General features: G+C 42.8%; 1 protein-coding gene across 2 annotated transcripts in view; it reads right to left on the bottom strand.

Moving 5' to 3' along the window:
• Positions 1-23,734, bottom strand: part of WASL (WASP like actin nucleation promoting factor) — a 194,370-nt gene that overhangs the window by 93,309 nt on the left and 77,327 nt on the right. For both annotated transcript variants that reach the window (XM_029615532.1, XM_029615533.1), the window contains exons 2-4: positions 11,785-11,919; positions 11,480-11,566; positions 1,047-1,143 (exon numbers count right to left, since the gene is read on the bottom strand). In XM_029615532.1, the coding sequence (XP_029471392.1) occupies positions 1,047-1,143; positions 11,480-11,566; positions 11,785-11,919 (319 nt within the window). The remainder of the gene's footprint in view (positions 1-1,046; positions 1,144-11,479; positions 11,567-11,784; positions 11,920-23,734) is intronic.

Raw genomic sequence — 23,734 nt, 5'->3', positions numbered from 1 at the left:
TCAGGAGGGCAAATACCCGGCTGTAGAGGAGTCCAACGTTGCTCCCGAGTAAGCGTGACTTCCAGGTCTGGGGCGGGAGTTGGTAAACCTTAGACCTGCTCGCCGCCCAACAATCCCAATCCGGAATTGAGAGTTTAAGGTCAGAGGAGGAGGCGGCAATAAATCGGCTGCTCAGTGCTAGAACTCCCAAAACACTTGGATAGGTGCAGGCTTTCCCTTTCCTCTTGCCCGCAGATGGGATAGGAAACTTTTTTAGAGGAGAAATAATAAAGAAGCTAAACTAGGGAAGGGGCTCCGAATCCCAACATCAGTGTGCCGCCATCTTGGATCTGCCCTATGTCTCAATTTTAAAGCACATTAATTTTCCCCATTAATAACTAAAGTGGATGTTTTGCTAGAACATAAGATTCTGTATATTGTTCCATGATCAATTCAACTGATTTTGTTTTTGCAGTATGTAACTCCCAATTTCCTCTTTTCAGTTATTAAGTGTTTGCCCACCTTATGCATGCTGCCAACTGGCTAAACCTGGCTGATCCCCCTTCACAGATCACAAGGAGAACTTCAGTCAAAATTTGATACCAAATGAGGTGCCATTCCATGAACTAATTCCTACTGACAGACATGTTTGTACAAGCAATAAAGGAAAGATCAGATATACTATTTTTCTGAATAATATACATGCAAATTGAACAGGCCTGGCAAGTTAAGCCAATACTGGTCGCCATATCCACAAAAATCATTGCTAAATCATGGATTATGTGCTAAGTATTAAGAATTCAGATGCTCATTTCAGGTCTATTTACATTTGAAAGGAATGTATTTTATTCTTCAAGTCAAAAAAAATCTATATAATTTTACTATCAGTCTAACTGGCAGTTCAGTTAATGGCCCTGCAGAATGATTTAAAAGATTTTTCTTCAGTAATATGGAACATATGGTACATTTTCCAATACTCAGACAATACTTATATGGTGTTTACATATTTAAATATCAAATTATGTATAATTATTCAGCCACAGAGGAAAAAGCAAAAAGCTTTGTACCAGTTCTTCGTTGCTGTCTTCCAACCAAGTCTGCTACGGTTTTCCTGAATTTCTTTGCTTCTTCTTCACTAGCAAAATTAAGACCAACTTGATATGTCTGAAAGAGGTGATTTAAAATAAAGAGGTAAGTTTTTCAACACCTATGACACTTTAAAAAACAAAATTATGATGAGTTATCTTTTCCTAAACTACATTTTCTATATATTGAAGGAACTAGATTGACTTCATGAGGCAGATAAATAAAATGCATAGTTATTTTTCAAAGTTTACAAATCATCATAATCATAGAAAACTGGTCAACAAACTAACCAGTTTGGCGTAGGACAGAAAATAACTGGCAGAGCAAACTTCTAGTTAAGTACCAGAATTCAGGTGGTCAATAGAGTCCATTCTGGTGAAAGTAAAGTGACCAGTGGGGGTGCCTCAAGGCTCGGTGCTAGGACAGTTGATGTTTAGCATCTGTACTAGCTACCGTGAAAGAGAAATAGGAGGGGTAGAAAAAAGTCAAAGGTGACTTGAAAAAAACTGGAAGGCTTGGAAGCTGTATTTCTATACAAAAGGCAGCATATAATATCATGCACTTGCAGCACACAAAAAAAATCATTCGTCACTTCTCAATCAGGAGGATGAGAACTGGAAACCAGCAAGCAAGAAAGTGATCCTAGCAATAATCAATTCTGATGAAGGTTACCAGTCAGTATGACAAAGCAGTCAGAAAAGTTTATGATATATTTAAGTGCATAATTCAAAGTTTCTTAACCTGTATCAGTTATTTGAAGACAGCATGCCACCAGTGACAGAGGTGGATCATGTGACTGCATATCCATGCCAAATGGAGAAAATTTCCACAGCTTTCTGGAAAGGCAAAAGCTTTCTTTTCCTCATGCATGGCAGTTCTTGCACTAGAACAGCTCCGTGATTCCCCTCAGTTTCAAAGTATCTGCTGTGCCTGAATGCTGAGGGAATGTAATACGGCCTCCTTGGTTTCTGCAACCTGGGAACTACCACATAACAGCAGAGGGGCTTTTAACTTTTCAGAAAGCTCTGGAAGTTCCCTTCCCAACACCGATACACAGTCAGTAGCTGGTGAACCCTCTTAACCTCAGAGGAAGAGACATCACCAGTGAGGTAACAAGACCGTATTTTCCATTGAGGAAGAAGCTCAGGGATAAGGAATCTTCAAATGAGGTTGAAAAGAGAGAGGCTTAGAAAGACAGAGGACAGTAGTAGGAACAGAGCTGAGAAGCTGGGTAAAAGAAATGGGAGAGGGGAGGCCAGGGGGCCTGAATGTTAAATAAGAGAACTGGTAAGCTCATCTATCCAGAAGGGTGGCGAGTTAAAAAAAAAAAAAAAAAAAGGGGGAAGGGAAGGCAGCAAAACTAACTGACTTGCATAAAAGAGTGATAACCTGCAGATAGTAAAGCTTGTATGGTTGACAGTTGAGAATCATCTTTAACTAGAATAGTATAAAATGGGACAACTAGGCAGACTGAGTTGGTCAACTGGTTTTCATCTGCTGTGTTACTTCCTGACGGGCCGATACAGTAAAGTGCGCTCCGGTGGAGCGCACTTTACTGTAGCGCACTGTTAAGTCATGTTTGGCCACACATTTTCACGCCCTATTTTTACCCCTTATACAGTAAGGGGTAATAGCGCATCGAAAATGCCAAGCCGCACATTTTACCCCTTATACAGTAAGGGGTAATAGCGCATCGAAAATGCCAAGCCGCACATTTTAATTTCGGCCGGCACCGGGGAAGTGTTTAGAAAAGCAGAAAAAACTGCTTTTTTGTACACCCTCTGACTTAATATAGCGATATTAAGTCGGAGGCCCCAAAAAAAAAAAAAAAGTAAAATCTTCCCACAGCCCGCGGGTTGGAAGACGGACGCTCAATTTTGCCGGCGTCCGTTTTCCGAACCCGTGGCTGTCAGCGGGCTCGAGAACAGACACCGGAAAAATTAAGCGTCGGCTGAAAACCTGCTGACAGCCGCCGCTTCTGTCAAAAAGGAGGTGCTAGGGACGCGCTAGTGTCCCTAGCACCTCCTTTTATCGCGGGCCCTCATTTTAATATTTATTTTTACTGAATAGCGCGCCCAGGAGAGTAGCCTGGGTATGCGTCGGGAGAGCAGGCGCTTGCTGGTTCTCCCACGGGTTTTTCTGTATCGGGCTGTAAGAGGGATGGAATCCTGGAATCACCTATCAGCAGAGTTGGCAGCAAACAGAACAATGACAAAACGCAAGCATGCTTGAGACAAATATAGACGGAAGCAGTAAGGTCGAGGGAGACAGACAACTAGAGCAGGGTTATAAGGTGACAATACACTGGGACAACGAAGCAGATTTAGTGGAACCAAAGATTCTTATCTGCGGAAAAACTACCTTGCTACAGTTAATGGTTCTGATTTCAAAAGGCATTTTATGTTAACAGATCACCATTAGTTTTTCTTTGCTCAACATTTAGAGTCTTCTATATAACTGCAGAAGGATTTACATTTTTTTTCACCTAACTTTCCCCTGAAACCACTCCCCAATCTTCATTCCAACACGGAATTTTCTTGGTCTTTAACAACTTCTTGAAAACATTTTCTCATTTAAACTTTAAAACGTGCATAGAAAGCCTGTGGTGTCTTGTTTGAAGCCGTCTATGAATGGATCAAATCTTTGGTTCATAACTGTTTCATAAAAGACACCACAAGCTTTCTGAACAGGTTACAAGAACACTGATTAGCTACCATCTGACCCTCTTTCCTAGTCACAGTGGATGTAGAATCACTATACATCAACATTTCCCATGTAGATGGCTTAACTGCATGTTACAAATTTCTAAAGCCACTCTCGACCACCAGAGCACACCAGAAACTATTATAAAATTAAATTCACCCTGACCTGCAACTACTTCAGCTTCAATTACATCTATCCACAGATCATGGGCACTGCTATGTGCACTAGAATGGCACCACAGTATGTCAACCGTTTCATGGCAATATTGGAAGAGACATTTCTGAATGGATGCCAAAGTAGACCTTTTAAATATTACCAATATAATGATATTTTTATGATATGGACTAAAGGAGAAGAGACTCTCAAACAATTTAATAACTCTTAATGCATTAAATCATTCACTCAAATTCAAAATGAATTACATTTTAGAAAGAGTTAATTTATTAGGAGCCAATCTCAGTCAACAATGGGCATCTACAAACATCTGTATACAGAAAACAGACTTGCAGATGTAGCTACCATTACAGTTCCAGTTGCCATTCTTCTTATAGAAAAGATTCATTACACACAGCCAACCCAATGGTTTCACTATATATGGTTGTACCCAAAAGACAAGTACAAACACCTCAAAACACTGACTGAATGCTTTAAACAAAAAGGCTACAACCCTAAAATCATCTCCAAGAAGATTGTATCTCCATGAAAAACACCCAGGACAAACTTACTGCAATACAAAGGAAAAAAAAAAAAAAAAAAGTGTGTACCCTACTCCTGGAGGCTAACTCGTTGAAAAACATTCCCTGCTCTACCAGTACTAGCCTTCCAGGAACCATCTAAACTGAAACGCAAACTAGTAAGAACCTTGGAGATTGCAGGATATAAGTACTTTTAAATAAAATAGTAAGAAGTAAGCTTCTAAAAAACAGGAAAAAACCCAGAATTCCCGTCAATATACCAGGTTTGTAAACTATGCCAGCATGTATCACAAGACCATATAGTTACCCATATGGGAAAGACATTCAGCATGACAGGATCCTATTCATGTACCTCCCATTATACAGAATATGTAATTCAATGCAAAAAAATGAAGCGTAATGATACACTGACCAAATAGGCCAGAAGTTAAAGACAACAATAACCTTATAGACACAAAATTACACATCACAGAGAAGAGCAAGACAAGATTTCCACAAAGGAACATTTTGCAGGACCACAACACTAAAAGGCAAATTCAAAACAATCCAGGAAACGTATGACATTTGAAGAGGTCTTTAAACCTGACTCCGACAAATGCCAGAGATAGTCCAAAAATCTTAGGATTGGACAGGAAAAGGGATCAAGGGACTGCGAGGTGAACCATGATGTGTACCTTTTCCATTTATAGGAATAAGATTTTCTTGTGGAAGGCTTCCGTGAAGCAATCAGGACACGAGAAACCGAATCTGAAAGGTTAAGTGGTTGAAGGATTAACCTTTCAACATCCATGCCGTCAGAGACAAGGCCTGAAGATTGGGATGGCGTAGGCATCCGTTGTTTTGAGTGATCAAATGCTGGTCCGTTCCCAAGGGAATGTGCCTGTGGATGGAGAGATCCCGAAGTACTGGAAACCACACTTGGCGTGGCCAGTGAGCTGCTATCAGGATCACGGTTCCCTTGTCCTGACGTAACTTCACGAGAGTCTTCGAAAGAAGAGGAAGTGGAGGGAATGCATAGAGCAGACCGGTTGCCCACGAGAGGGAGAATGCATCTCTGGGCTGAGAGTGCTCGCTCCGAATGAGGGAGCAGAAATTGTCAACTTTGTGGTTCTGAGGGGACGCAAAGAGGTCTGCCTGGGGATAACCCCATTGTTGGAAGATGAAGTCCGCTACAGAGAGGCTGAGAGACCACTCGTGCAGTTGGAAGACACGACTCAGTTTGTCTGCCAAGACATTGTCCACTCCCGGCAAGTAGGTGGCCCTGAGGTACATCGAGTGGGAGAGCGCTTCTGCCCAAATCTGCACAGCTTCCTGACACAGAAGGAAGGAGCCTGTGCCTCCCTGCTTGTTGATGTACCACATGGCCACCTGGTTGTCCGTCTGAATCAGGATGACGTGATTTGACAGGTGTTCCTGAAAAGCCCTGAGAGCATATCGCATTGCTCGAAGTTCTAGGAAGTTTATTTGATGTTTGGCTTCCCCTGGAGACCAAGACCCTTGTGTCTGTAGATTGTCCACGTGGGCTCCCCACCCGAGGTTGGAAGCGTCGGTGGTGAGGATGAGTTGAGGATCTGGCACTTGAAAGGGCAGTCCCTGGAGGAGATTGTTGTGATTTTTCCACCAGGCGAGAGACAGACGGAGTGAGTCGGTGATGTGGACAATGGTCGACAGAGGCTGAACAGCTTGAATCCATTGTGACCTCAGAGTCCAATGCATGAGCCTCATGGCCAGGCGGGCCATTGGTGTGACATGGACTGAGGACGCCATGTGTCCTAAAAGGACGAGGAATTGGCGAGCTGTTGCTGTATGCTGAGACTGCAACTGGTGAGCGAGAGACACGAGTGTTAGCGCTCGTTGTTGAGGTAGAAAGGCGTTTGCCTGTAAGGTGTCCAAGTCTGCCTCAATGAACGACAAGGTTTGAGATGGGACTAAATAGGATTTCTCGTAATTGACGAGAAATCCTAGAGAAATTAGAGTGTGTAGGGTCAAATTGAGGGACGACAGAGCGGCTTGCTGGGTTGGAGCCCTGATTAACCAGTCGTCGAGATAGGGGTAGACGTGAACACCTTCTTTCCTGAGAAAAGCTGTGACAACCACGAGACATTTGGTAAAAACTCGTGGTGACAATGCTAGGCCAAACGGAAGTACGCGCTTTTGATAGTGCTTTGGGCCTACTAAAAACCTGAGGTACTTGCGATGAGCTGGAGTTATCGCAATGTGTGTGTATGCATCCTGAAGGTCCAGAGAGCAGAGCCAGTCTCCTCTTTGCAGAAGAGGTAGAAGCGAGCCCAAGGTTACCATCTTGAACTTTTCTCACTGAAGGTACTTGTTGAGAGCACGTAGGTCCAGAATTGGACGAACTCCCCCGGATGTTTGGGGATCAAAAAGTATCGGGAATAGAACCCTAGGCCTTGCTGCTAGAGGGACGGGTTCTATTGCTCTTAACTGGAGAAGAAGGGAAACCTCCTGCTCCAGAAGGACAGAATGGTCGGATACTCTCCATGCTTGCAGAGGTGGTGAGTCCGGTGGAAGAGCAAGAAAGTTTAGGTGGTAACCCTGAGCAATGATTGCTCACACCCATTGGTCAGTTGTGATTGATTGCCATATGCCGTGAAAGTGGCACAATCGACCTCCCACTGGTATGCTTGGCAGAGGAATCAGGCTGCTGCTCTCCAATTGAAAGTCAAAAACCTGAAGCAGGCCCCGGCTGGGGTGCTGCTTGCGGCTTTTGCTTTCGGGCCTGGCGAGGCTGAGGTTTTTGAGAAGGCCTCGTAGTTCAGAACCTTGCTGGTGGAGGATAGTACTTCCTTGGATGGAAGAATGACTTCTTAGAGTCTTTCCTAAAGATCTATCTTGAGGGGAACTCGGAAGGTATCGATGAGAGCTGTTTAAGGGTCTCATGATGGTCCTTTAATTCAGCCACTATTTGCTGGATCTGTTCACCGAACAGATTGTCTCCTACACATGGCAGGTCAGACAGCCTGTCTTGTATTTCTGGGTGACGGTCAGAAGATTTGAGCCAGGCCCATCGTCTTGCCGAAATGGCAGCTGCAGACACTCTAGTAGAGGTGTCGAAGATATCGTAAGCTGTTCTTATCTCATACTTTCCTGCCTCAAACCCCTTGTTGACAAGGATTTGAAGCTGTTGTTTGGTCAGGCAGGGTTTCAGAGAAGTCCTGTATCTGCTTGAAAATGACCCTATTGTATTGGATCATATACAGCTGGTAAGCAGCAATTCTGGAGATGAGCATGGCCCCTTGGAACACTTGTCAACCAATAATGTCTAGGAACTTGTGTTCCTCAACAGGAGGGGTAGATGAGTGAGGCTTCGTCTTTTTGTTTTCTTTTGAGCTGATTCCACCACCGAGTGGTGGTCGAGCTGAGCTTTTTGAAAGCAGAGGGCTGATTTTACTAAATAGGTAATGTCAGCTTTTCTATGGACTGGGGCAACGGATCCAGGGTTTTCCCAGTTCTTTTTGAGGAGGTCAAGAAGAACCTGATGAATGGGAATAGAAGTGATCACTTTAGGGGCATCCAGGAATTGGAGGAGCTCCATCATCTGGTGCCTATCATCCTGCTCCATCTGAAGCTGAAAAGGGACCAACTCCGACATTTCCTTCACAAAATTAATGAAAGAAAGGACCTCTAGAGGAGAAGGCTTTCTACTTTCAGCAGGAGAGGGAGGTGAAGGTAAGTCATCGGTGTCTGTGGAAGTATCATCACCCCAGGTGTCATAAGGATCAGCAGACTGACCTGTAGGACGAGAAGGGGGTTGGATACCCGAAGGCCCCGGCTGAGGTTCCAAGAAAATCGAAGTAATCGCCAGGGGCACCGTGGACGGCCTGGAAAGCATCAGTGCCGGTATCGAAGGCATCGATGGTGCCGATGTGCATATCGCCCCCGATGAATGAATTGGTGGCGAGGGACGAATTTGCATCGATGGCTGAGGCAGTACTCCCGAAGGAGCAATGTGGAACGGTGTTTCTCCTCCCGATGAAGCTGTCAATGGGGAGCGCACCGGAGCCATCGGAGACCCGGGAATCACCGGTGGAAGGGCGGTCATGAGCGCCTCCATCCGGGATAGCAGCGGTGCCAGCGCTGCTGTCATCGTGTCGGTGACCGGTTCCACTCTCTGTGCCGGTGCCGGAGGAACCTGGAGCCGTTGCATCGCCTTGCCGATGACCTCCTGGACCAGCCGGTCCAGTTCTTCCCGGAGACCTGGAGCAAGCAGCCCCGGCTCCGTGACGGAAGAGGGAGGCAGAGGCACATTCGGAGGGACCACCTTTACAGGCAGAATCGCGACTCCCAAACCCCAATCGGGTGAGGGTGGCCTTGATGTCCCGGTCGCAGGAATGGTTGGTGCCATTCCTGGACAGGGCTTCTTCGATGGTGGCTCGGACGGTGGCGAGGTCGATGATGTCGCTCCCTTGACGGTCCGAGACTTATGATGCCGATGGCGATGTTTCTCCTTACGATCCCCTCGATCTTGAGGGGGAGAAACGGAAGTCGATGGCCGTGAAGACGTCTATGGCGGACGGTCACCGGACGGTGGTCGATGCTGGTACGACTTCGACGGTACCGGTTCCAATGATGTCGATGCGATGGACGGCGTCGGGGTGTGAGCACGGAAGAGGAGTCCCATCTTCTCCATTCTGGCTTTGCGACCTTTTGGTGTCATGAGGGCACATTTGGTGCAAGTCAGGACATCATGCTCACAGCCTAAACACATTACACAGACCCCATGAGGGTCTGTGATAAGACGAAACCCAGACGCCATGGCCATCGAAAAAAATCGAGCCGCGGTACGGTTGACGGCCAGTAGGCTGCGAGGGCCAAACTCTACGGTAATCGATGAAAGACGGTCAAAAACTTACCGGAGTACCGCGGCCTGAGAAAAGTTAGGAGAGGGACCCCTGTAGGGCAATTTAAGTTTAATTAACTCCGTGAGGAAAATTCCTGTCAGGAATCTCGTCAGAGCTCCTAAACTGCGAGGCTACTGCTGCGCGGAAAAAAGAAGACTGAAGGGGAACCCCTGCTGGCTGCAGTGTTAGTGCCATGCTGGGCATGCCCAGTAGGGGCCAGTCAAAGTTCTGGAAACTTTGACAGAAGTTTTTCATGGTTGGGCTCCATCCTGATGATGTCACCCATATGTGAGGACTACCATCCTGCTTGTCCTGTGAGAACCCTGTGAGCAGGGGTGGGGCTGTGCATCTGTGTAACTGCCAGTGCCTGTGTGTCTGCCTGTATGTGTAGGTTCCTCTGCCTGTATCTGTGTACGAGCTTTGCAGACAGAGCATATTAGATAATAGTACCTGGAGGTCTGTGCACCTCTGTTTGCATGTGTAGTGGGGGGCATGTGTGCCTGAGCATGTGTATACGCGTGTGTCTGCGAGCAAGTGAGCATGTGTGCATGTATTTATTTTTTTTTTTTTTTTATTTAAAAACTTTTCTATACCGTCGTATAGTAGAGTACCATCACAACGGTTTACAGTTAGGCACAAATATGTCGTTTCTAATTTATCCAAGGGTGCCATTATTATACGGTTACATAGTTCGATAATATACTTAAATGTGAGAGGGTGTGGTTACCATTTACTATTAACTGTCTTTATAATTTAATACTTAGATTGTGAGAAAATAACAAAAGTAGGCAATACTGCTTTATCTTGGCGATTTCCTGTTTTGTGCATTTGTTATTCCGTTACCTCACTGTGAAATGCTTTTTTGAAGAGCCAAGTTTTTAAGCCTTTTTTGAAGAGTTTTAATTCTTTCATTAGTCTTAATTCTAGTGGTAATGTGTTCCATAGTAATGGTCCTGCCAAAGATAGTGCTCTCTCTCTAACTTGGGTCAACTTTGCTGTTTTGACTGAGGGCATGGTTAGTAGAGCTTTATTGGCCGATCTGAGATTTCTTTGGGGGACGTGTAGTCGTAATGCGGTGTTTAGCCAGTCTGAGTTTTCGTCGTATATTAGCTTATGAACTGTGCATAGTGCTTTATATTGAACTCTCTGTTCTATAAGGCTTTGCAAACAGAGCATATTGTCTTTTTACAGGGCACCTTCCACTGTTCTGGGCACCACCTGGTGGCCACAGATAGACACAACAGTGTGACTTACATGAATTTATTTCCATACAGGCCAATGCAATATCAGCTTGCAGATCCACTTCTCCCGGGTGCCCAATTTAATATTTAAATGGACAATCGCGGTAAAAAGGAGGTGCTGGGGAAATTGTGCACTTCGAGGCCTCCTCGGCATTGGGCGCCCCGGAGAGGTGGCTGTCCGCGCAGGTCAGGAAAACGGATGCTCAACTTTACAGTCGTCCATTTTCCTAAACTGTGCACAGCCGTGGGTTAGGAAAATGGACGCTCAATTAACAAGCATCCATTTTCTTAATCTGACCGCTGGAAACATTTTTTTTTTTTCCTGTTCTCCTAAAGTAAATTTTTGCCCTGTTCTCCTGAAGTTGATTTTAGCTTTTATCATTCTAAAGTTAACAGAAAAGCAGTATTTTCTGCTTTTCTGTTAAATTTAGGGGCTCCTCAACAATTAATGCCTGCTCCAAGGCAGGCGTTAATTTTTTTTTAGAGTAAAACTGTGCGTTGGGTACACTTTTTTTTTCCTTCAGTAAGGAGGTACATAGTTAATAGCCTCATCAACATGAATTTACATGTGATGAACGCTATTATCTAAGTGCTAGTTTGGACAAGCTAATCCCCTTATTGGATAAGTGGTTTTGGACATGCGTCCAAAACACATGTCCAAGTGCATATATAAGCCGTGCACTCAGCCAAGCGCACGGTATTGCATTGGCCTGATTATGTTCTCAAAACTTGCATTTAGCAGCAGAAAGTTAATTCAATGTAGAAAATGTTACATTTTGAAAAATAAATTCTCAAAGGATATTACAGATTATCATCATCATCTAAGGACAAATCAATATGATGCACACATCAACAGATATAGATCAAACTAGAGGCACTATGAAAATGAACTATAACAATAAAAATTACTTACATCTCCAGCAAAGGTATGAAAATACATTCTAGGACAATTATATACAAAGTTTTTGTACATCTCCTGTTCCCACAATAATTTCCCCTCCTGCAAGAAAAAAGAATCAATATAACTACATGGCAAAAAAAAGAAAATGAAGCATAGTACTAAAGCAATAGATTGAGGGGTAAGAGATAAGGTGGGCACATTTGAACTTGACCATGCTAAAATACTTTTCTTTAACAAATCAGGTAATCAAGTCTCTGTATTTACCAATAAACACCTTAAAATAAAACACACAAATTTTACATTAAACATTTTCTTACCTTGATGTCATATAGTCTAATAAAATAAGATCTCTGTGGGTTATCCTTCACAAAGCAAGCCACACCACAATTTTTCTTTGACCACTGGGAGTTGCGATCTGCTGCATACATCTGAACGACAGCTGAAGACATGGCCTAAACAGAAAAGAAATAAAATAAATAAAAGTGGGCAGTTTAAACTGCATGAAAATATAATGCACAACCATTCCCTTTTTAGTACAACATTCACATAAAAAATGGATGCATTACAATTTACAATATACAAGTATTAACACTACAAACAGATATTTCTATAACCCTAAGCCCATTAGTTGGACTTCTTGTGAGACGTCTTCTAGAAACAAGCCACTCAGCAAGTTACCACCCTTTGAAAAAAACATCAAAATATCCTGTTATCTACTACTTCAGCTCAACTGTCTCTCTCAAAAGACAGCAACAAAACAGCTTAAACGTTTGTACTGGGATCTTCAATTGGTTTACAGAATTTGATCGACTTATTGTAGGACTGTACAAGGAGTACATAAACTAAAGTTGGAGGGACAGGAAGGGAGACTTGGCTCTGTTTCAGACAGCCACTACATTATATCTGTGTAGGTTAATGTCAACCATATTCTATTTTTAGATAAACATGAGAAACAGAACAATGCTGCAATATTAGGAATCAGCTCTCTCTTAACTGCCTGTATTTGAAGTTTGCAGTTCAAACCAAATGAAAAAAAATAAACACTGCATAATTTTTAATATCGCTTTTATAGTTTACAACAAGTTTCACAATCTTTAAAAATGAGATTTGAATAATTCTCATAAAACTGATGATAGAGTTCTAGCAATCATATTGGTCCTGAAGAAAACTGGATTCTTAGTGATAGTATACCTTTTAAAGGATCAGCAAAAATGATACTGTATATAGTGCTCGAGTTTTTAGAATTTGTGTGTTTGATTTATATTCTGCTTTTTGGCATTTCAAAGCAGATTACATTCAGGTACCATAAGTATTTCCCTTCCCCCAGAGGGCTTACAATCTAACGGGCCGATACAGTAAGGAGCGGTAGGAAGAGCTGCGTTAGTGCCGGGCGCACCCGCATTTGCCGCACGCACAGTCCTGCTCACCTACCGCTCGATACTGTATTTAAATAGCTTGCAAATGCAAGCCGCGTCCAAGAAGTGTCTGTAAAGCGTTAGGCCCGCGCAACCCATTTTACTGTATAGGCACTTAATACAGCGCCTATACAGTATCCTGGGTGCGCTGGTACCTGTCATTTCAAATGTCATTTCAAATGACAGGCACCAGGAAGTGGATCCCAATTTTAACCCAAGAAATCCTAAAAACCTAAAATCCTCTCCTCCCAAATCGACTCGACATGTTACCAACTTACTTCTTGTTGCTTTTTCAGCCCTTTCAGCCTTCTCTGCCGTCCTCTGGAGGGGGGCAGCCAGCGGCGAAAGCGGCTTCCATTGGTCCCCGCGCAGGTCCCGTTTCTCCTGGCTCAGCCGCTCCAGCTGCACCTCCTCGATGCGCCGCCGCTGCGTCTCCAATAACTTCTGCTGGCTCTCGATGATGTTGTTCAGCTCCAGCAGGTACTCCGCGGCGTGGTTCGGGCTCTCGGCTCCAATGGCTAGAGCCAGCGAAGCGCATGACGTAACGGCGTGAGCAAAGCGAACTTTCATTGGCTTGAGCGCCCAAATTGACGGGCGCTCAAGCCAATGAAAGCACATGAACGGGCGGGCGTGACGCGTCAATTTGGGCGCTCAAGCCAATGAAAGTACACTTCGCTCGCGCTGTTACGTCATGCGCTTCGCTGGCTCTAGCCATTGGAGCCGAGAGCCCGAACCGCGCCGTGGAGTATCTGCTGGAGCTGAACAACATTGAGAGCCAGAAGTTATTGGAGACGCAGCGGCGGCACATCAAGGAGCTGGAGGTGCAGCTGGAGCGGCTGAGCCAGGAGAACCGGGACCTGCTCGGGGACCGCTGGAAGCCGCTTTCGCCGCCGGCTGCCCCCCTTCGGAGGACGGCAGAGAAGGCTGAAAGGGCTGAAAAAGCAACAAGAAGTAAGTTGGTAACATGTCGAGTCGATTTGGGAGGAGAGGATTTTAGGTTTTTAGGTTTCCTTTTGGGGGAAGTTTGCAGTCTACCCTTACCCCTGCCTCTAACGCAGGAGTAGGGGTAGGCGGTAAATTAGCAGGTTAAACATGTGGCTAAACTGCAGGTTAAAAAGGCGATAGTTGGGGTGCGCATTACTGAATGGGGGGGGGGGGGGGGAGAATAGCTAATCCGATCGTTTACATCTCATATACATGCCGCAGGCGGAAGGGGTTACTCGTTGATTTAAAGAGGCGGTAAGAATGGGTTAAAGGGGATAGTGAATCGCGGGTTGGGCTAACGCGGCCAAATTGTGAGTAAAAGGCGGGTTAGAAACAGGGTAACCGCGGCCGCACTTTGCTGTATTGACCTATAAGTTTATACCTAAGGTAGTGGAAGGTAAAGGGACCTGCTCAAGGTCACAAGGAGTGGCAATGGAATTTGAATTCTGGTTTCCTCGGTTCACAGTCTGCACAGCAAGACTAAATCAAAGACCATTTACATTGGGTTGTATTTGTACACTTATTTCCCACTACTTACAAATAAATTTGGAGAGCAATATATATTTTTGCTTTTCCTTATAATGGGGCCGATGTAATAAGACCCGAAGCAAAGCAGGTGCTTGTTATGTGCGCAGGTTTTGATCACCGCGTGTGGCTGAAGCTGCTGCGGGATGTAAAAAAATAAATAATGCAAATGACTTGCGCACAGAAATCTGCACACGTACGGAAAAATGTGCATACCTAAGCGTGGTACAGGGCCTGTGTAATAAGCGGCCGCATCCACGCTCAAAACCCACGTGGATAATCTGCACATAAAAGCGAGTGAGCGGGTCTCCCTATTAAGTGAAAGTATGACACTAGAAAATTTTTAAATATTTCCAATAACTGTGCTGCAGAAAACATAGCAAATATTTTCATGGATGCTAATTCACAACAATCTTGCTGCTCTTCTGGCCATGCATCCTGTCAGCTCTAGGGAAGCACCTACCTTGGACACCGTTAAAAGCTGGCCACTCGGAAGCCTAGGTAAGCGCTTATCAGGCCACTCGTGCTCTGGTTCATGGCAGACAAATCTGTACAATTGGGCGCCCAGAAAGGCACCTAAGCTACCATTGCCGCTCGGGCGCAACCAAGTAAGTGCCTAGCTCAGCACCCAAGCGGCAACGGTAGCTAGGCACCTTTCTGGGCTCCTGACGGCATACATTCGCAACCAAGTAAAGCACCTAGCCTTTCTGAGCGCTAGCTTCTGTTGCCGCTTGGGTGCTGAGTTAGGTGCTTACTTGGTCGCGAATCTATACAATCAGGTGCTCAGAAAAGCGTCTAGGGAAGCACCTTAAGCTGGCAGTTCCAACACCCAGAAAAGCTCCTAGCTAAGCTGGCCTCTCGAATGCAGAGATAGGCGCTCAGCTAGGTGGTTTTCAGGATGCTCGGACGCAGACATAGGCCCCCTATGTCTGCGCTGACACTTAACTCGTGCCCTGACCATGGCGGTAAAAAACCCGCATTAGCACGGCGCCTTGCATTGCCTATGATTAGCTAATCAACTCCTTTGCATACAGTTAGCATGCATTCGTGCAGGAAAAACCGCAGGTTTGTGACCATGTTCGTACATGCTTTTTTTCCGCGCGCAAAACCCTTATTACATCCCCATATAGGGCTTTGCATGGGAAAATGCGCGTACATGTGCACAAAAACCCGTGGCAGCTTCAGCGCACCTTATTACATCGGCCCCAATGTGTGTCACGTCAGGAGCAGAATCATGTAGCAAATGAGCTTTGCAGAGATACAGGCACTGATTTGCTTTGTTACTTGGAATGCTCAGCCTTCATATCTTCTTCATTTTTATCCCTCAAGCTCACTTATTTCCAGAGTTTCTGTAACACTGATGCTACAATGAAGTAAGTCTAACTGGGCTTGGTAACGGTATTTGTAAACTGCTGCCCACTTCCTCGGCAAGGAATGTAGCGTACTAGTATGTAGGCGAAGAAGGAATGCAGAGACACGGTCAGATCCCAAGAAAGGTTACTGCATTATCAATAATACACACACACTCGGAGGCTTTCAAGTACAGCCTGATCATAAGATTCCATGAAAATAAAAATGGATGTAAATGTCCTAGGCTGTTGATTTTGCTTTTACATTTAAACTTCTTTCTTTCTTTTTTTTTTTTTTTATTACAACAGAAAAGCACCAGCACATTCCTTTTCTGTGTTTATACATATTCGGCATCAGCAGTCTTGTTAACTGAATATATTAAATAGTGCTGAGACTTTTCACATTAGATCATCACGTGGCTTGCACACAAAGTTATATGACGGATCAGAGCTGAAGGCATGACTTTACCACAGTAATTCTCTGAAGGTCAGACACTTACAGCAGCCAATTCATTACTGGCAGGATAAGAATTTTAAAACTAGCTAATGCTGTCAATGATACCAGACTGGGCACCAAGTCACTCAAGTGCCTAAAATTCAGGGCCTAGCACCCAATGGAAGAGATGCCGTTGAGGGCCAAGCTGTGAAGTACCATTCCAGCAGAAGCAGCAGCTGCTGCCGCTGCCCCTGCAGATGGAGCCAGAAAGGAAGTCACAATGACAGCTGCTAACAGGGCCATAGCTAGCAACAGAAAGTCCTAGCAGTTGACATTGATGGGACCTCTTGCTGGGCTCTGAGGGAGAATGCTAGAAATGAGATGGGGGGAGAAAAAACGCCACAAGGAAGGAAGAAGCAGGGAAGGAGCAGGCATAGGGGGGAAAGTCCTTGGAAGCAGGGAAAAGAGGTTGGATGGTTCTCTGGAGGGAGAAGAGCATCTGGAGGGAAAGGGACAGCAAATAAAAAGGAAAACAAAGGAGAAGCAGCAGTAAAAAACCAGAAAAAATGAGCAAAATAGTCTAAATAATAGCAAAGTAAAAATAAATTTCACCGACTCCTCAAAATTCTTGGCCAACGCTTAAGATTTCTAAATATTTTCCCACCACTGCCAATAGCCCATATGCAAAAATAACCAAATACACTGACAAAGGTAAAGCATCCATTCAATACTAACTTTAAAAAAGGCTTACATACTAAAGTAACATAAAAGAAGGCAAGCAGATATTTGCCAAGGAAGGAATACAAAGTACTGCCATATCAGCCAACAATTATGGAGGAAATAAGCTGATTTTCCTTCTTAAAATTGAATGCAATAAAGTAAATATATAATTGCAGGGAAGTATACATTAACCTGTTTGAGTTTTGAACTAGTTATGCTCACGGCTTTTTATTTAAAAAAAAAAAAAAGGCTCAAAATCTTTATTAGCAATTTGAACAAAAAAATACATTGCAATATTCTTCTCTATTTCTCTTTTCTTACTATTTTATTCCTCACTCAATTATCTATGGTCTCCATCTGTTCACTCAGCTTTTTCTCTTTATTCTTATTTGTCCTTTCACCCGAAAAAGAAGTGTGTAAGAGAATGAGGACCTGACTCTGCCCTGGTAATAGTACTAGAGGCTACCACAGAAGAAACTGAAGTCTGATTATTTGATCTGGTCAGAGCTTGCTGCTATTCCTTGCAAAGAGTGAGGTTTGCAAGTATTTTCATTTTTATGGACATGTTCTGTGTTTTAATCCATGTTTTTACTGTAACCCACTTCAAACATTGCAGCATGCGGTATTTAAATCCTTTAAAATAAAATATGAGGGCACTGAAGAGTTGAATTATACAGGACGCTTCCTATCTTGCCCTCTACCAGCAATGGGCCTGGGCTCATCATAAGCAGCAATCTGTTAAGGATGGAACCAAAAAACTGGCTTGGGGGGGGGGGGGGGTAGGAAGGAATAAAATATATAGATATTTATTGAGTGCAGAAAAGAATGACTTATCTTGTGAGAATGACAATGCTAGGCAATAGAACATTTAAGAGTTAAAGTAATCTCAATTTTCTATATGATTAGAGTGCTTTGTAGAAAACGCTAATATACTTTAATTGATGCATCCTTTATTACAGTCATGGAATCTGTTCAATATCTCCTTCCAGGAATCTACTCTTCAGCTGTTCATGCATTACTCTTACATCAGGGATGCGCATTTGTTGGTTTTTTTAGACCATTCGTTTCATTCATTTCCGCCGATGTGCGCATACCTCCCGAACGGCATGTACGTGCTCAAAACCGCTCATGTGGGCGTCCTCCGGAGTACTCACACACCATCAGTTTTGAGTATGTACATGTGATCGGGAGATACACGCCCACGGTCTGAAACGAATGGCTGACGAATGCACATCCCTATCTTACATCACATGTATCAGGGATCTCTGCATGGGGCTCTTAAAGGTTCCTGTTTTATTTTCTTTAGGCGGGCTCCCAGATTTTCTATGCTGGATTTTCTCTGTTTGTTGTGGACTATAAACAAATTTAAGTTGAAAATAAACATTTCAGCTTTTTTTTGTTTCATTTTGCTTTGACATTTGTACATGGATTTCCTATGTCAAGATGATTCTGATATTTGTAACTGTATAAAACAAAAAGAAGGGATTGCCATGTGATCCTGAAATACTCTTTTTTGATGGATTATCATGCATCCTTGTCTTGGCAAAAAAGTCAATGCTATCGTGTTGGCTTAGTGAAGATCTGCCCTCCTTGCTGATGTGGATAAATTCTATTCATCAGATGTGCATTTTTGAAAAGTACAAGGAAAAGACAGATATTACAAAGTGGCGTCCATTGTTTTTAAAGTTTGGGATCGATATCTGCAATCGTTACCACATACAGCATGAAGCCTGATGCTAAACAGCTTGGACTGAGTAAGAGTCAAGGTTATCAGAAGGATATCGTCTGATAGTTGGACACTGCCCTAAGGTTTAAACATGGAGGACATTTTGGGAAACCATCTAGGGAGGGATAGGGTGATGGGGACTGGGGTTTTCTGTGGGTTTGAAAAGAAAAGATGCTCGATTTGTGTTAGAGGTTAGTAAGAGTTAACTAGCATCTGATACTTCTCAGTTTAATAAAAATAATTGAACTAAAAAGAAAGAAAAATAGCACAGCTGTTCTCTAATTTCCTTAACTGTAGAGCAATGTAAGTGGCTAAGAATCAGGAACAAACTTTAATGACAATCAAGAAAAAAAACATTAAACTCAATTTTGCTTGAACTGCCAACTGTTACTTCAAAACAGTTATTTAAATTAGATCCAAATTAAAAGGAAAATGTGTCCAGTAAGCCAGGCACACAGTGGAATAGTATACTGTCATTTCAAAATAGTACAAGATGCCAAGCCCTGTATTGTTATTCATTCTGACTGAGTCAATGGAGGAAAATGCTAAGCCCGCAATGTGATGCATAAAATATTTCTTGCATATATACTCTTCTAAAAAAAAATTGCATTTAAAGTTTAAACAGATACAAGAAGGCAGCTCTTGCATAAGGCTCAGTTCAAACATTTAGGGCCTCATTTTTTTCCAGTTCTATAAGGAGAAATAAAGCTTAGCAAATCAGTCCTTTAACTTGGGTGTGTCATTTGTGTGACACAGCTTTTCTAGCACACAGAGTCCCCATACAGAAGTAATAACAGTTTAAAATACACATTGGGCCTCTGTTGAATAGGAAGGACTATATATGAGTTAGAACAAGCAAGCCTCAAACACAGGAACCCTTTTTCTGTCCCAACCCTTCTATGACGATCAAAAGGTACGGAGCTTGTAAGTATCTCATGAATAGAAACTGGCTCAACAGGTATTTCATTTAAAGCAACAGTATCGTTTTTCCAGAACCTAATAATCATGGATGTGTTCTCAAATTCACTGGTTGAGGAGACTTTCCTGGCAGCCTAATTATTTTCAAGCAACTACTACACAGATTTAATTCTTTGATCATAAAAGATTATAGGGCCAAACACACCACACAAAAGTTCCCCCCCCCCTCCCAATATTTGTATGCTTTTTCCATCATTTTTTTTCTACTGAGGTCATCATAACATGCATTATCTAGAATACATTAAAAATTTTGAACACAGACATAATTCAATAATTTAAATATTCACAGAGAATGCAAAATGTAAAAATAAAATAGTATATTTTTATGACCCAAAAATTTCTTCCTGCTACTTTGTACTTCCAACTCTATCAGAACCAGTGCTGGGATCTGGCACCATAAGCCTTCATTCACAACCACTCGCAAATTTTCTCCCCCCTCCACTCACTATCAATTACAATCCTTGGACTGTAGGCCATGCCCCAGCTGACTCAGAGGAGACCTGATCCAGGAATTAAACCCAGACCCTCTGCATGGCAATGCACAGCACTGCAACTGAGCCATCGGGCCAACCCAAAAATAAATTTGATTTTGCTCTCTTTTAAGCTCCAACAGTAAACCCTTTTGTTTTATTATATGGATTTTAAAAAAAAGCTAACAAAAAAAATTCTTCTATCAAATGATTATAGTTCAAGTTTTTGTCTTGACTGCCAACTAAAATACATTTTATTTTTATCTGTAATGATTATATATGCTATAAAAGTTCAATTAGAAAAGACTCAAGCACTGCAATTATTTACAGACAGCACTATTCTCCCCTACACAAGGGGCCTCAGGTTCATTTGCAGCACATTCCTTGAGTAATTGCAAACCTTTGCATCTTTAAAACGTTTGGGAAATATTGGCATCTTTAAAACTTACAAAGGGAATCATCTCCTTCAAATAATTTTATTTTTCTTTGCATTTCCACATTGATGGGCATGTCTGTACAAGCTTACAATACAACAGCTGGTTTATCACCCTTCATTTCTATACACTCAGGCTAGGAAAACAGAGAAACAGAAAAGCTAATGGCAGATAAAAGACCATAAGGCCCAATCTAGACTGCCCATCCTCACTTCCTTCTCAGCTTTACTAACCCTTCCCCAGAGATCTTCTGTAACTGTCCCTTACATTCTTTAACTCTGATACTATTTTTGTTTCTACTACCTCCACTGGGAGGCGGCTCCATGTGTCCACCACCTTTCTGTGAATAAATATTTCCTTAGATTATTCCCAAATCTTTTCCCTTTCACCTTATAACTTTTCAGTTGCTATCTGTACATTTAATCCTTGGAGGATTTAAAGTTTCTATCATCTCCCCTCTCCCTTCTTTCCTCCAGTGTATATATGTTTAAGACTGTACCCATATGCTTTATGATTTAGATTGAAGCTGCTCCTTGTGACCTTTGAGCAAGTGCTGAAAAAAATATGAAAAGCAGAAAATAAAAATCTAAATAAATAAAATAAAGTAACTTCACTCTCCTTTACCTCAGATAAAAACAAATTGTGAGCCCTCTAGGGATAGGAAAATACCTACAGTGCCTCAATGTAATCCACTTTTCAGTGCCTGAAAAAGTGGAATATAAATCATAAATAAATAGCTGCTCTCTGGACCAGCTACATTTGGTTTACATCCTTTTGAAGATGCAGTCTCCAGAATTCTACACAGTACTCCAAATGAAGTCTCAATGACTTATACAAGTACAATCACCACCTCCATTTTTCTGTGGTTTATTCCTCTTCCTATGCATTGCAGCATCCTTCTGGCTTTTGCCACTGCCTTATCAATCCACAAGCCATCTTAAGATCATCAGAAATGATCACCTCCAAGATCCTTGTTTTATGCACTTCAGAATTTTTAGCATGAAATCTTAGCTGACAAAACTCTAGACCAGTGGTTCCCAACCTGGGGGATCTCAGGACCCCTAGGGATCTGCGATACCCTTGGAGGGAGTCTGCCAGAAGGGAGGCAACCAAGGTGCAACTACTGAGAAATAGAGCAGGCTGATCTCACCTCTAAGGCTCCTACTCCCTAATCGCACGCTAAGAGGAGGAAGATCGCAGCCTCAAGAAGCCCAAACTGGAGTGGAGAGGATACAGGGAAAAGTGCGGCTGATTGCCACCACAAGGAGTCTGAAGCTGCACCAAGAGAAGGGGAAGAGCACTGCTACCAGCATCTTCAACAGCTGCTCCATATTACCAGAGGCAGCTGAAAGGAAGGAGCATTTCCAACCACTGCTACATGTTCTCTGGCTTTTCTGCTGGCCTGACGAGGGGAAAAGTTGTAAAGAAGGAGTAATATGACCATTGTAGTGGAGGGAGGGGAGTGTCAGAGGAAAGGGGCCAGAGTGGGATCAGCATTTAGAACAGGACGGAGAAGGGGTTACAGGGAGGAGAGTACAGATGTGAAAGGGCCTTAAGCAGGAGAAGGGCAGGTGGGAGTAATATAAACTGCTTGGCACCTTTTGGGGTGCCTTAAATGTGCTGCTACAACCTAATGTTTACTGACATGTTTGTATTTATATGAATGCCTTGAAAATGCTACCACAACTTATTGTGCTGAAATGTTGTATTTTTATCTAATTAATTCTGTGTTGATTTTACCGAGATGGTTGTATTCTTAGTCCTGGTTGTTGATTTATTTCAAGTTTAGTCCTCTTCTACATTTTACCTAGTTTAGTCCTTACTGAAGTTTCTTTCAGATTGTATTTACCTTTCAAATGTGTGTTGTGCCCTGATTTGGTTTAATTTCTTATCCAAAAAGGTGTGTAATAAAAATAAATATAATAAAATAAATGAACACTTGGGATAGGGCCTTGGAAAGAGGACAGGAAGCAAGGCATTCAGTAAAGGGTCACAGGGGACAGTACAGCACTCAGAAAGGAGCCATGGGTGAAGGGCAGGAGAGAGGAATGAGTACAGGATGGAAAGCACTCAGGAAGGGGGCACAGGAGGGAGAAGACAGGAGGGAAGATGCCATGGTTGAGGGCAAACAAGGAAGGAATAAAGTTACTTGGGGAACAGTTACTTGGGGAACAGCAGGTTGCATTGAGCGGCAGTTGCAACCATAAGAAACTTGCTGGGCAGACTAGATGGACTATTTGGTCTTTTTCTGCTGTCATGTTACTAGGAGGGTGAGCACTCAGGCAGGGTTCACAGGAGGAAGGCAGGATGGACAGAATCAGAAAAGGAACTGCAAGGAGGACAGAGCAGGAGGGAGAGCATTCAGGAAGAGTCTTGTAGGTGGAGAGAAGCTGGGCAAGAGGAAAGGCACTTGGAAAGGGCCATGTTAGAGATGGGGGAGCAACACTCATGAAGGGGGCCATAAGGGGAGGGCAGGAGGGAGAGCACAATTTATATCATTTACCACTCATTTTAACTTTATATTTATTGAAATTATCAAAAATTTACAAGTACATAATTTGTGGAAATAGATGCAAGAGACTGGAATATCATTACATACAGCGTTAATAAGGAAATATTCATAATTACAAATCCAATGTTTTAATAGACCAGAATCTTACAAAATAAGCATATGGGAGATTCAAGAAAATATGAGCAAATACAAGTGCAAAATATCACACGGAAAAGCAGAAAAAAAAAAAGAAAATGCTGATTAAACATTCCATACCATCGCCATTATAATAATGCTTAACAGAAGCAGCAAGAGTATGAGTATCAAAATATGAACATAACTGAACTGGATCGAAATACATATATCTAGAATCAAGATGAGAAATCAAACATTGACATGGAAATCTCAATATGAACTTCACACCAAGTGCCAAAGTCTCAGGGCGCATCGCAAGAAATTCTCTGCCTTTCTTTATTTATTTAAGGTTTTTTTATACCGGCATTCATGAAATCGTTCACATCATGTCGGTTTACAAAAAACAGGGGTGCGAAGAATACAACCAAAAACATAAATACAACCAATTACAACCAAAAACATAAACGTGATGAAGAGATGCAGTTACAATTAACAGGGGCTAATGAACTGGGTTGTAAGAAATAAAGAGAGATAGAGAAGGTTAATTATATACAAGTGTACAATATAAATATGGAGTCCAATATATACAGCTTCTATGCAGAGA

This window comes from Rhinatrema bivittatum, chromosome 9 (assembly GCF_901001135.1).
Source record: "Rhinatrema bivittatum chromosome 9, aRhiBiv1.1, whole genome shotgun sequence".
In the NCBI taxonomy this organism is placed as follows: domain Eukaryota; kingdom Metazoa; phylum Chordata; class Amphibia; order Gymnophiona; family Rhinatrematidae; genus Rhinatrema; species Rhinatrema bivittatum.
Note: the sequence above shows the minus strand (reverse complement) of the source record. Positions and strands in the feature narration are given on the sequence as shown.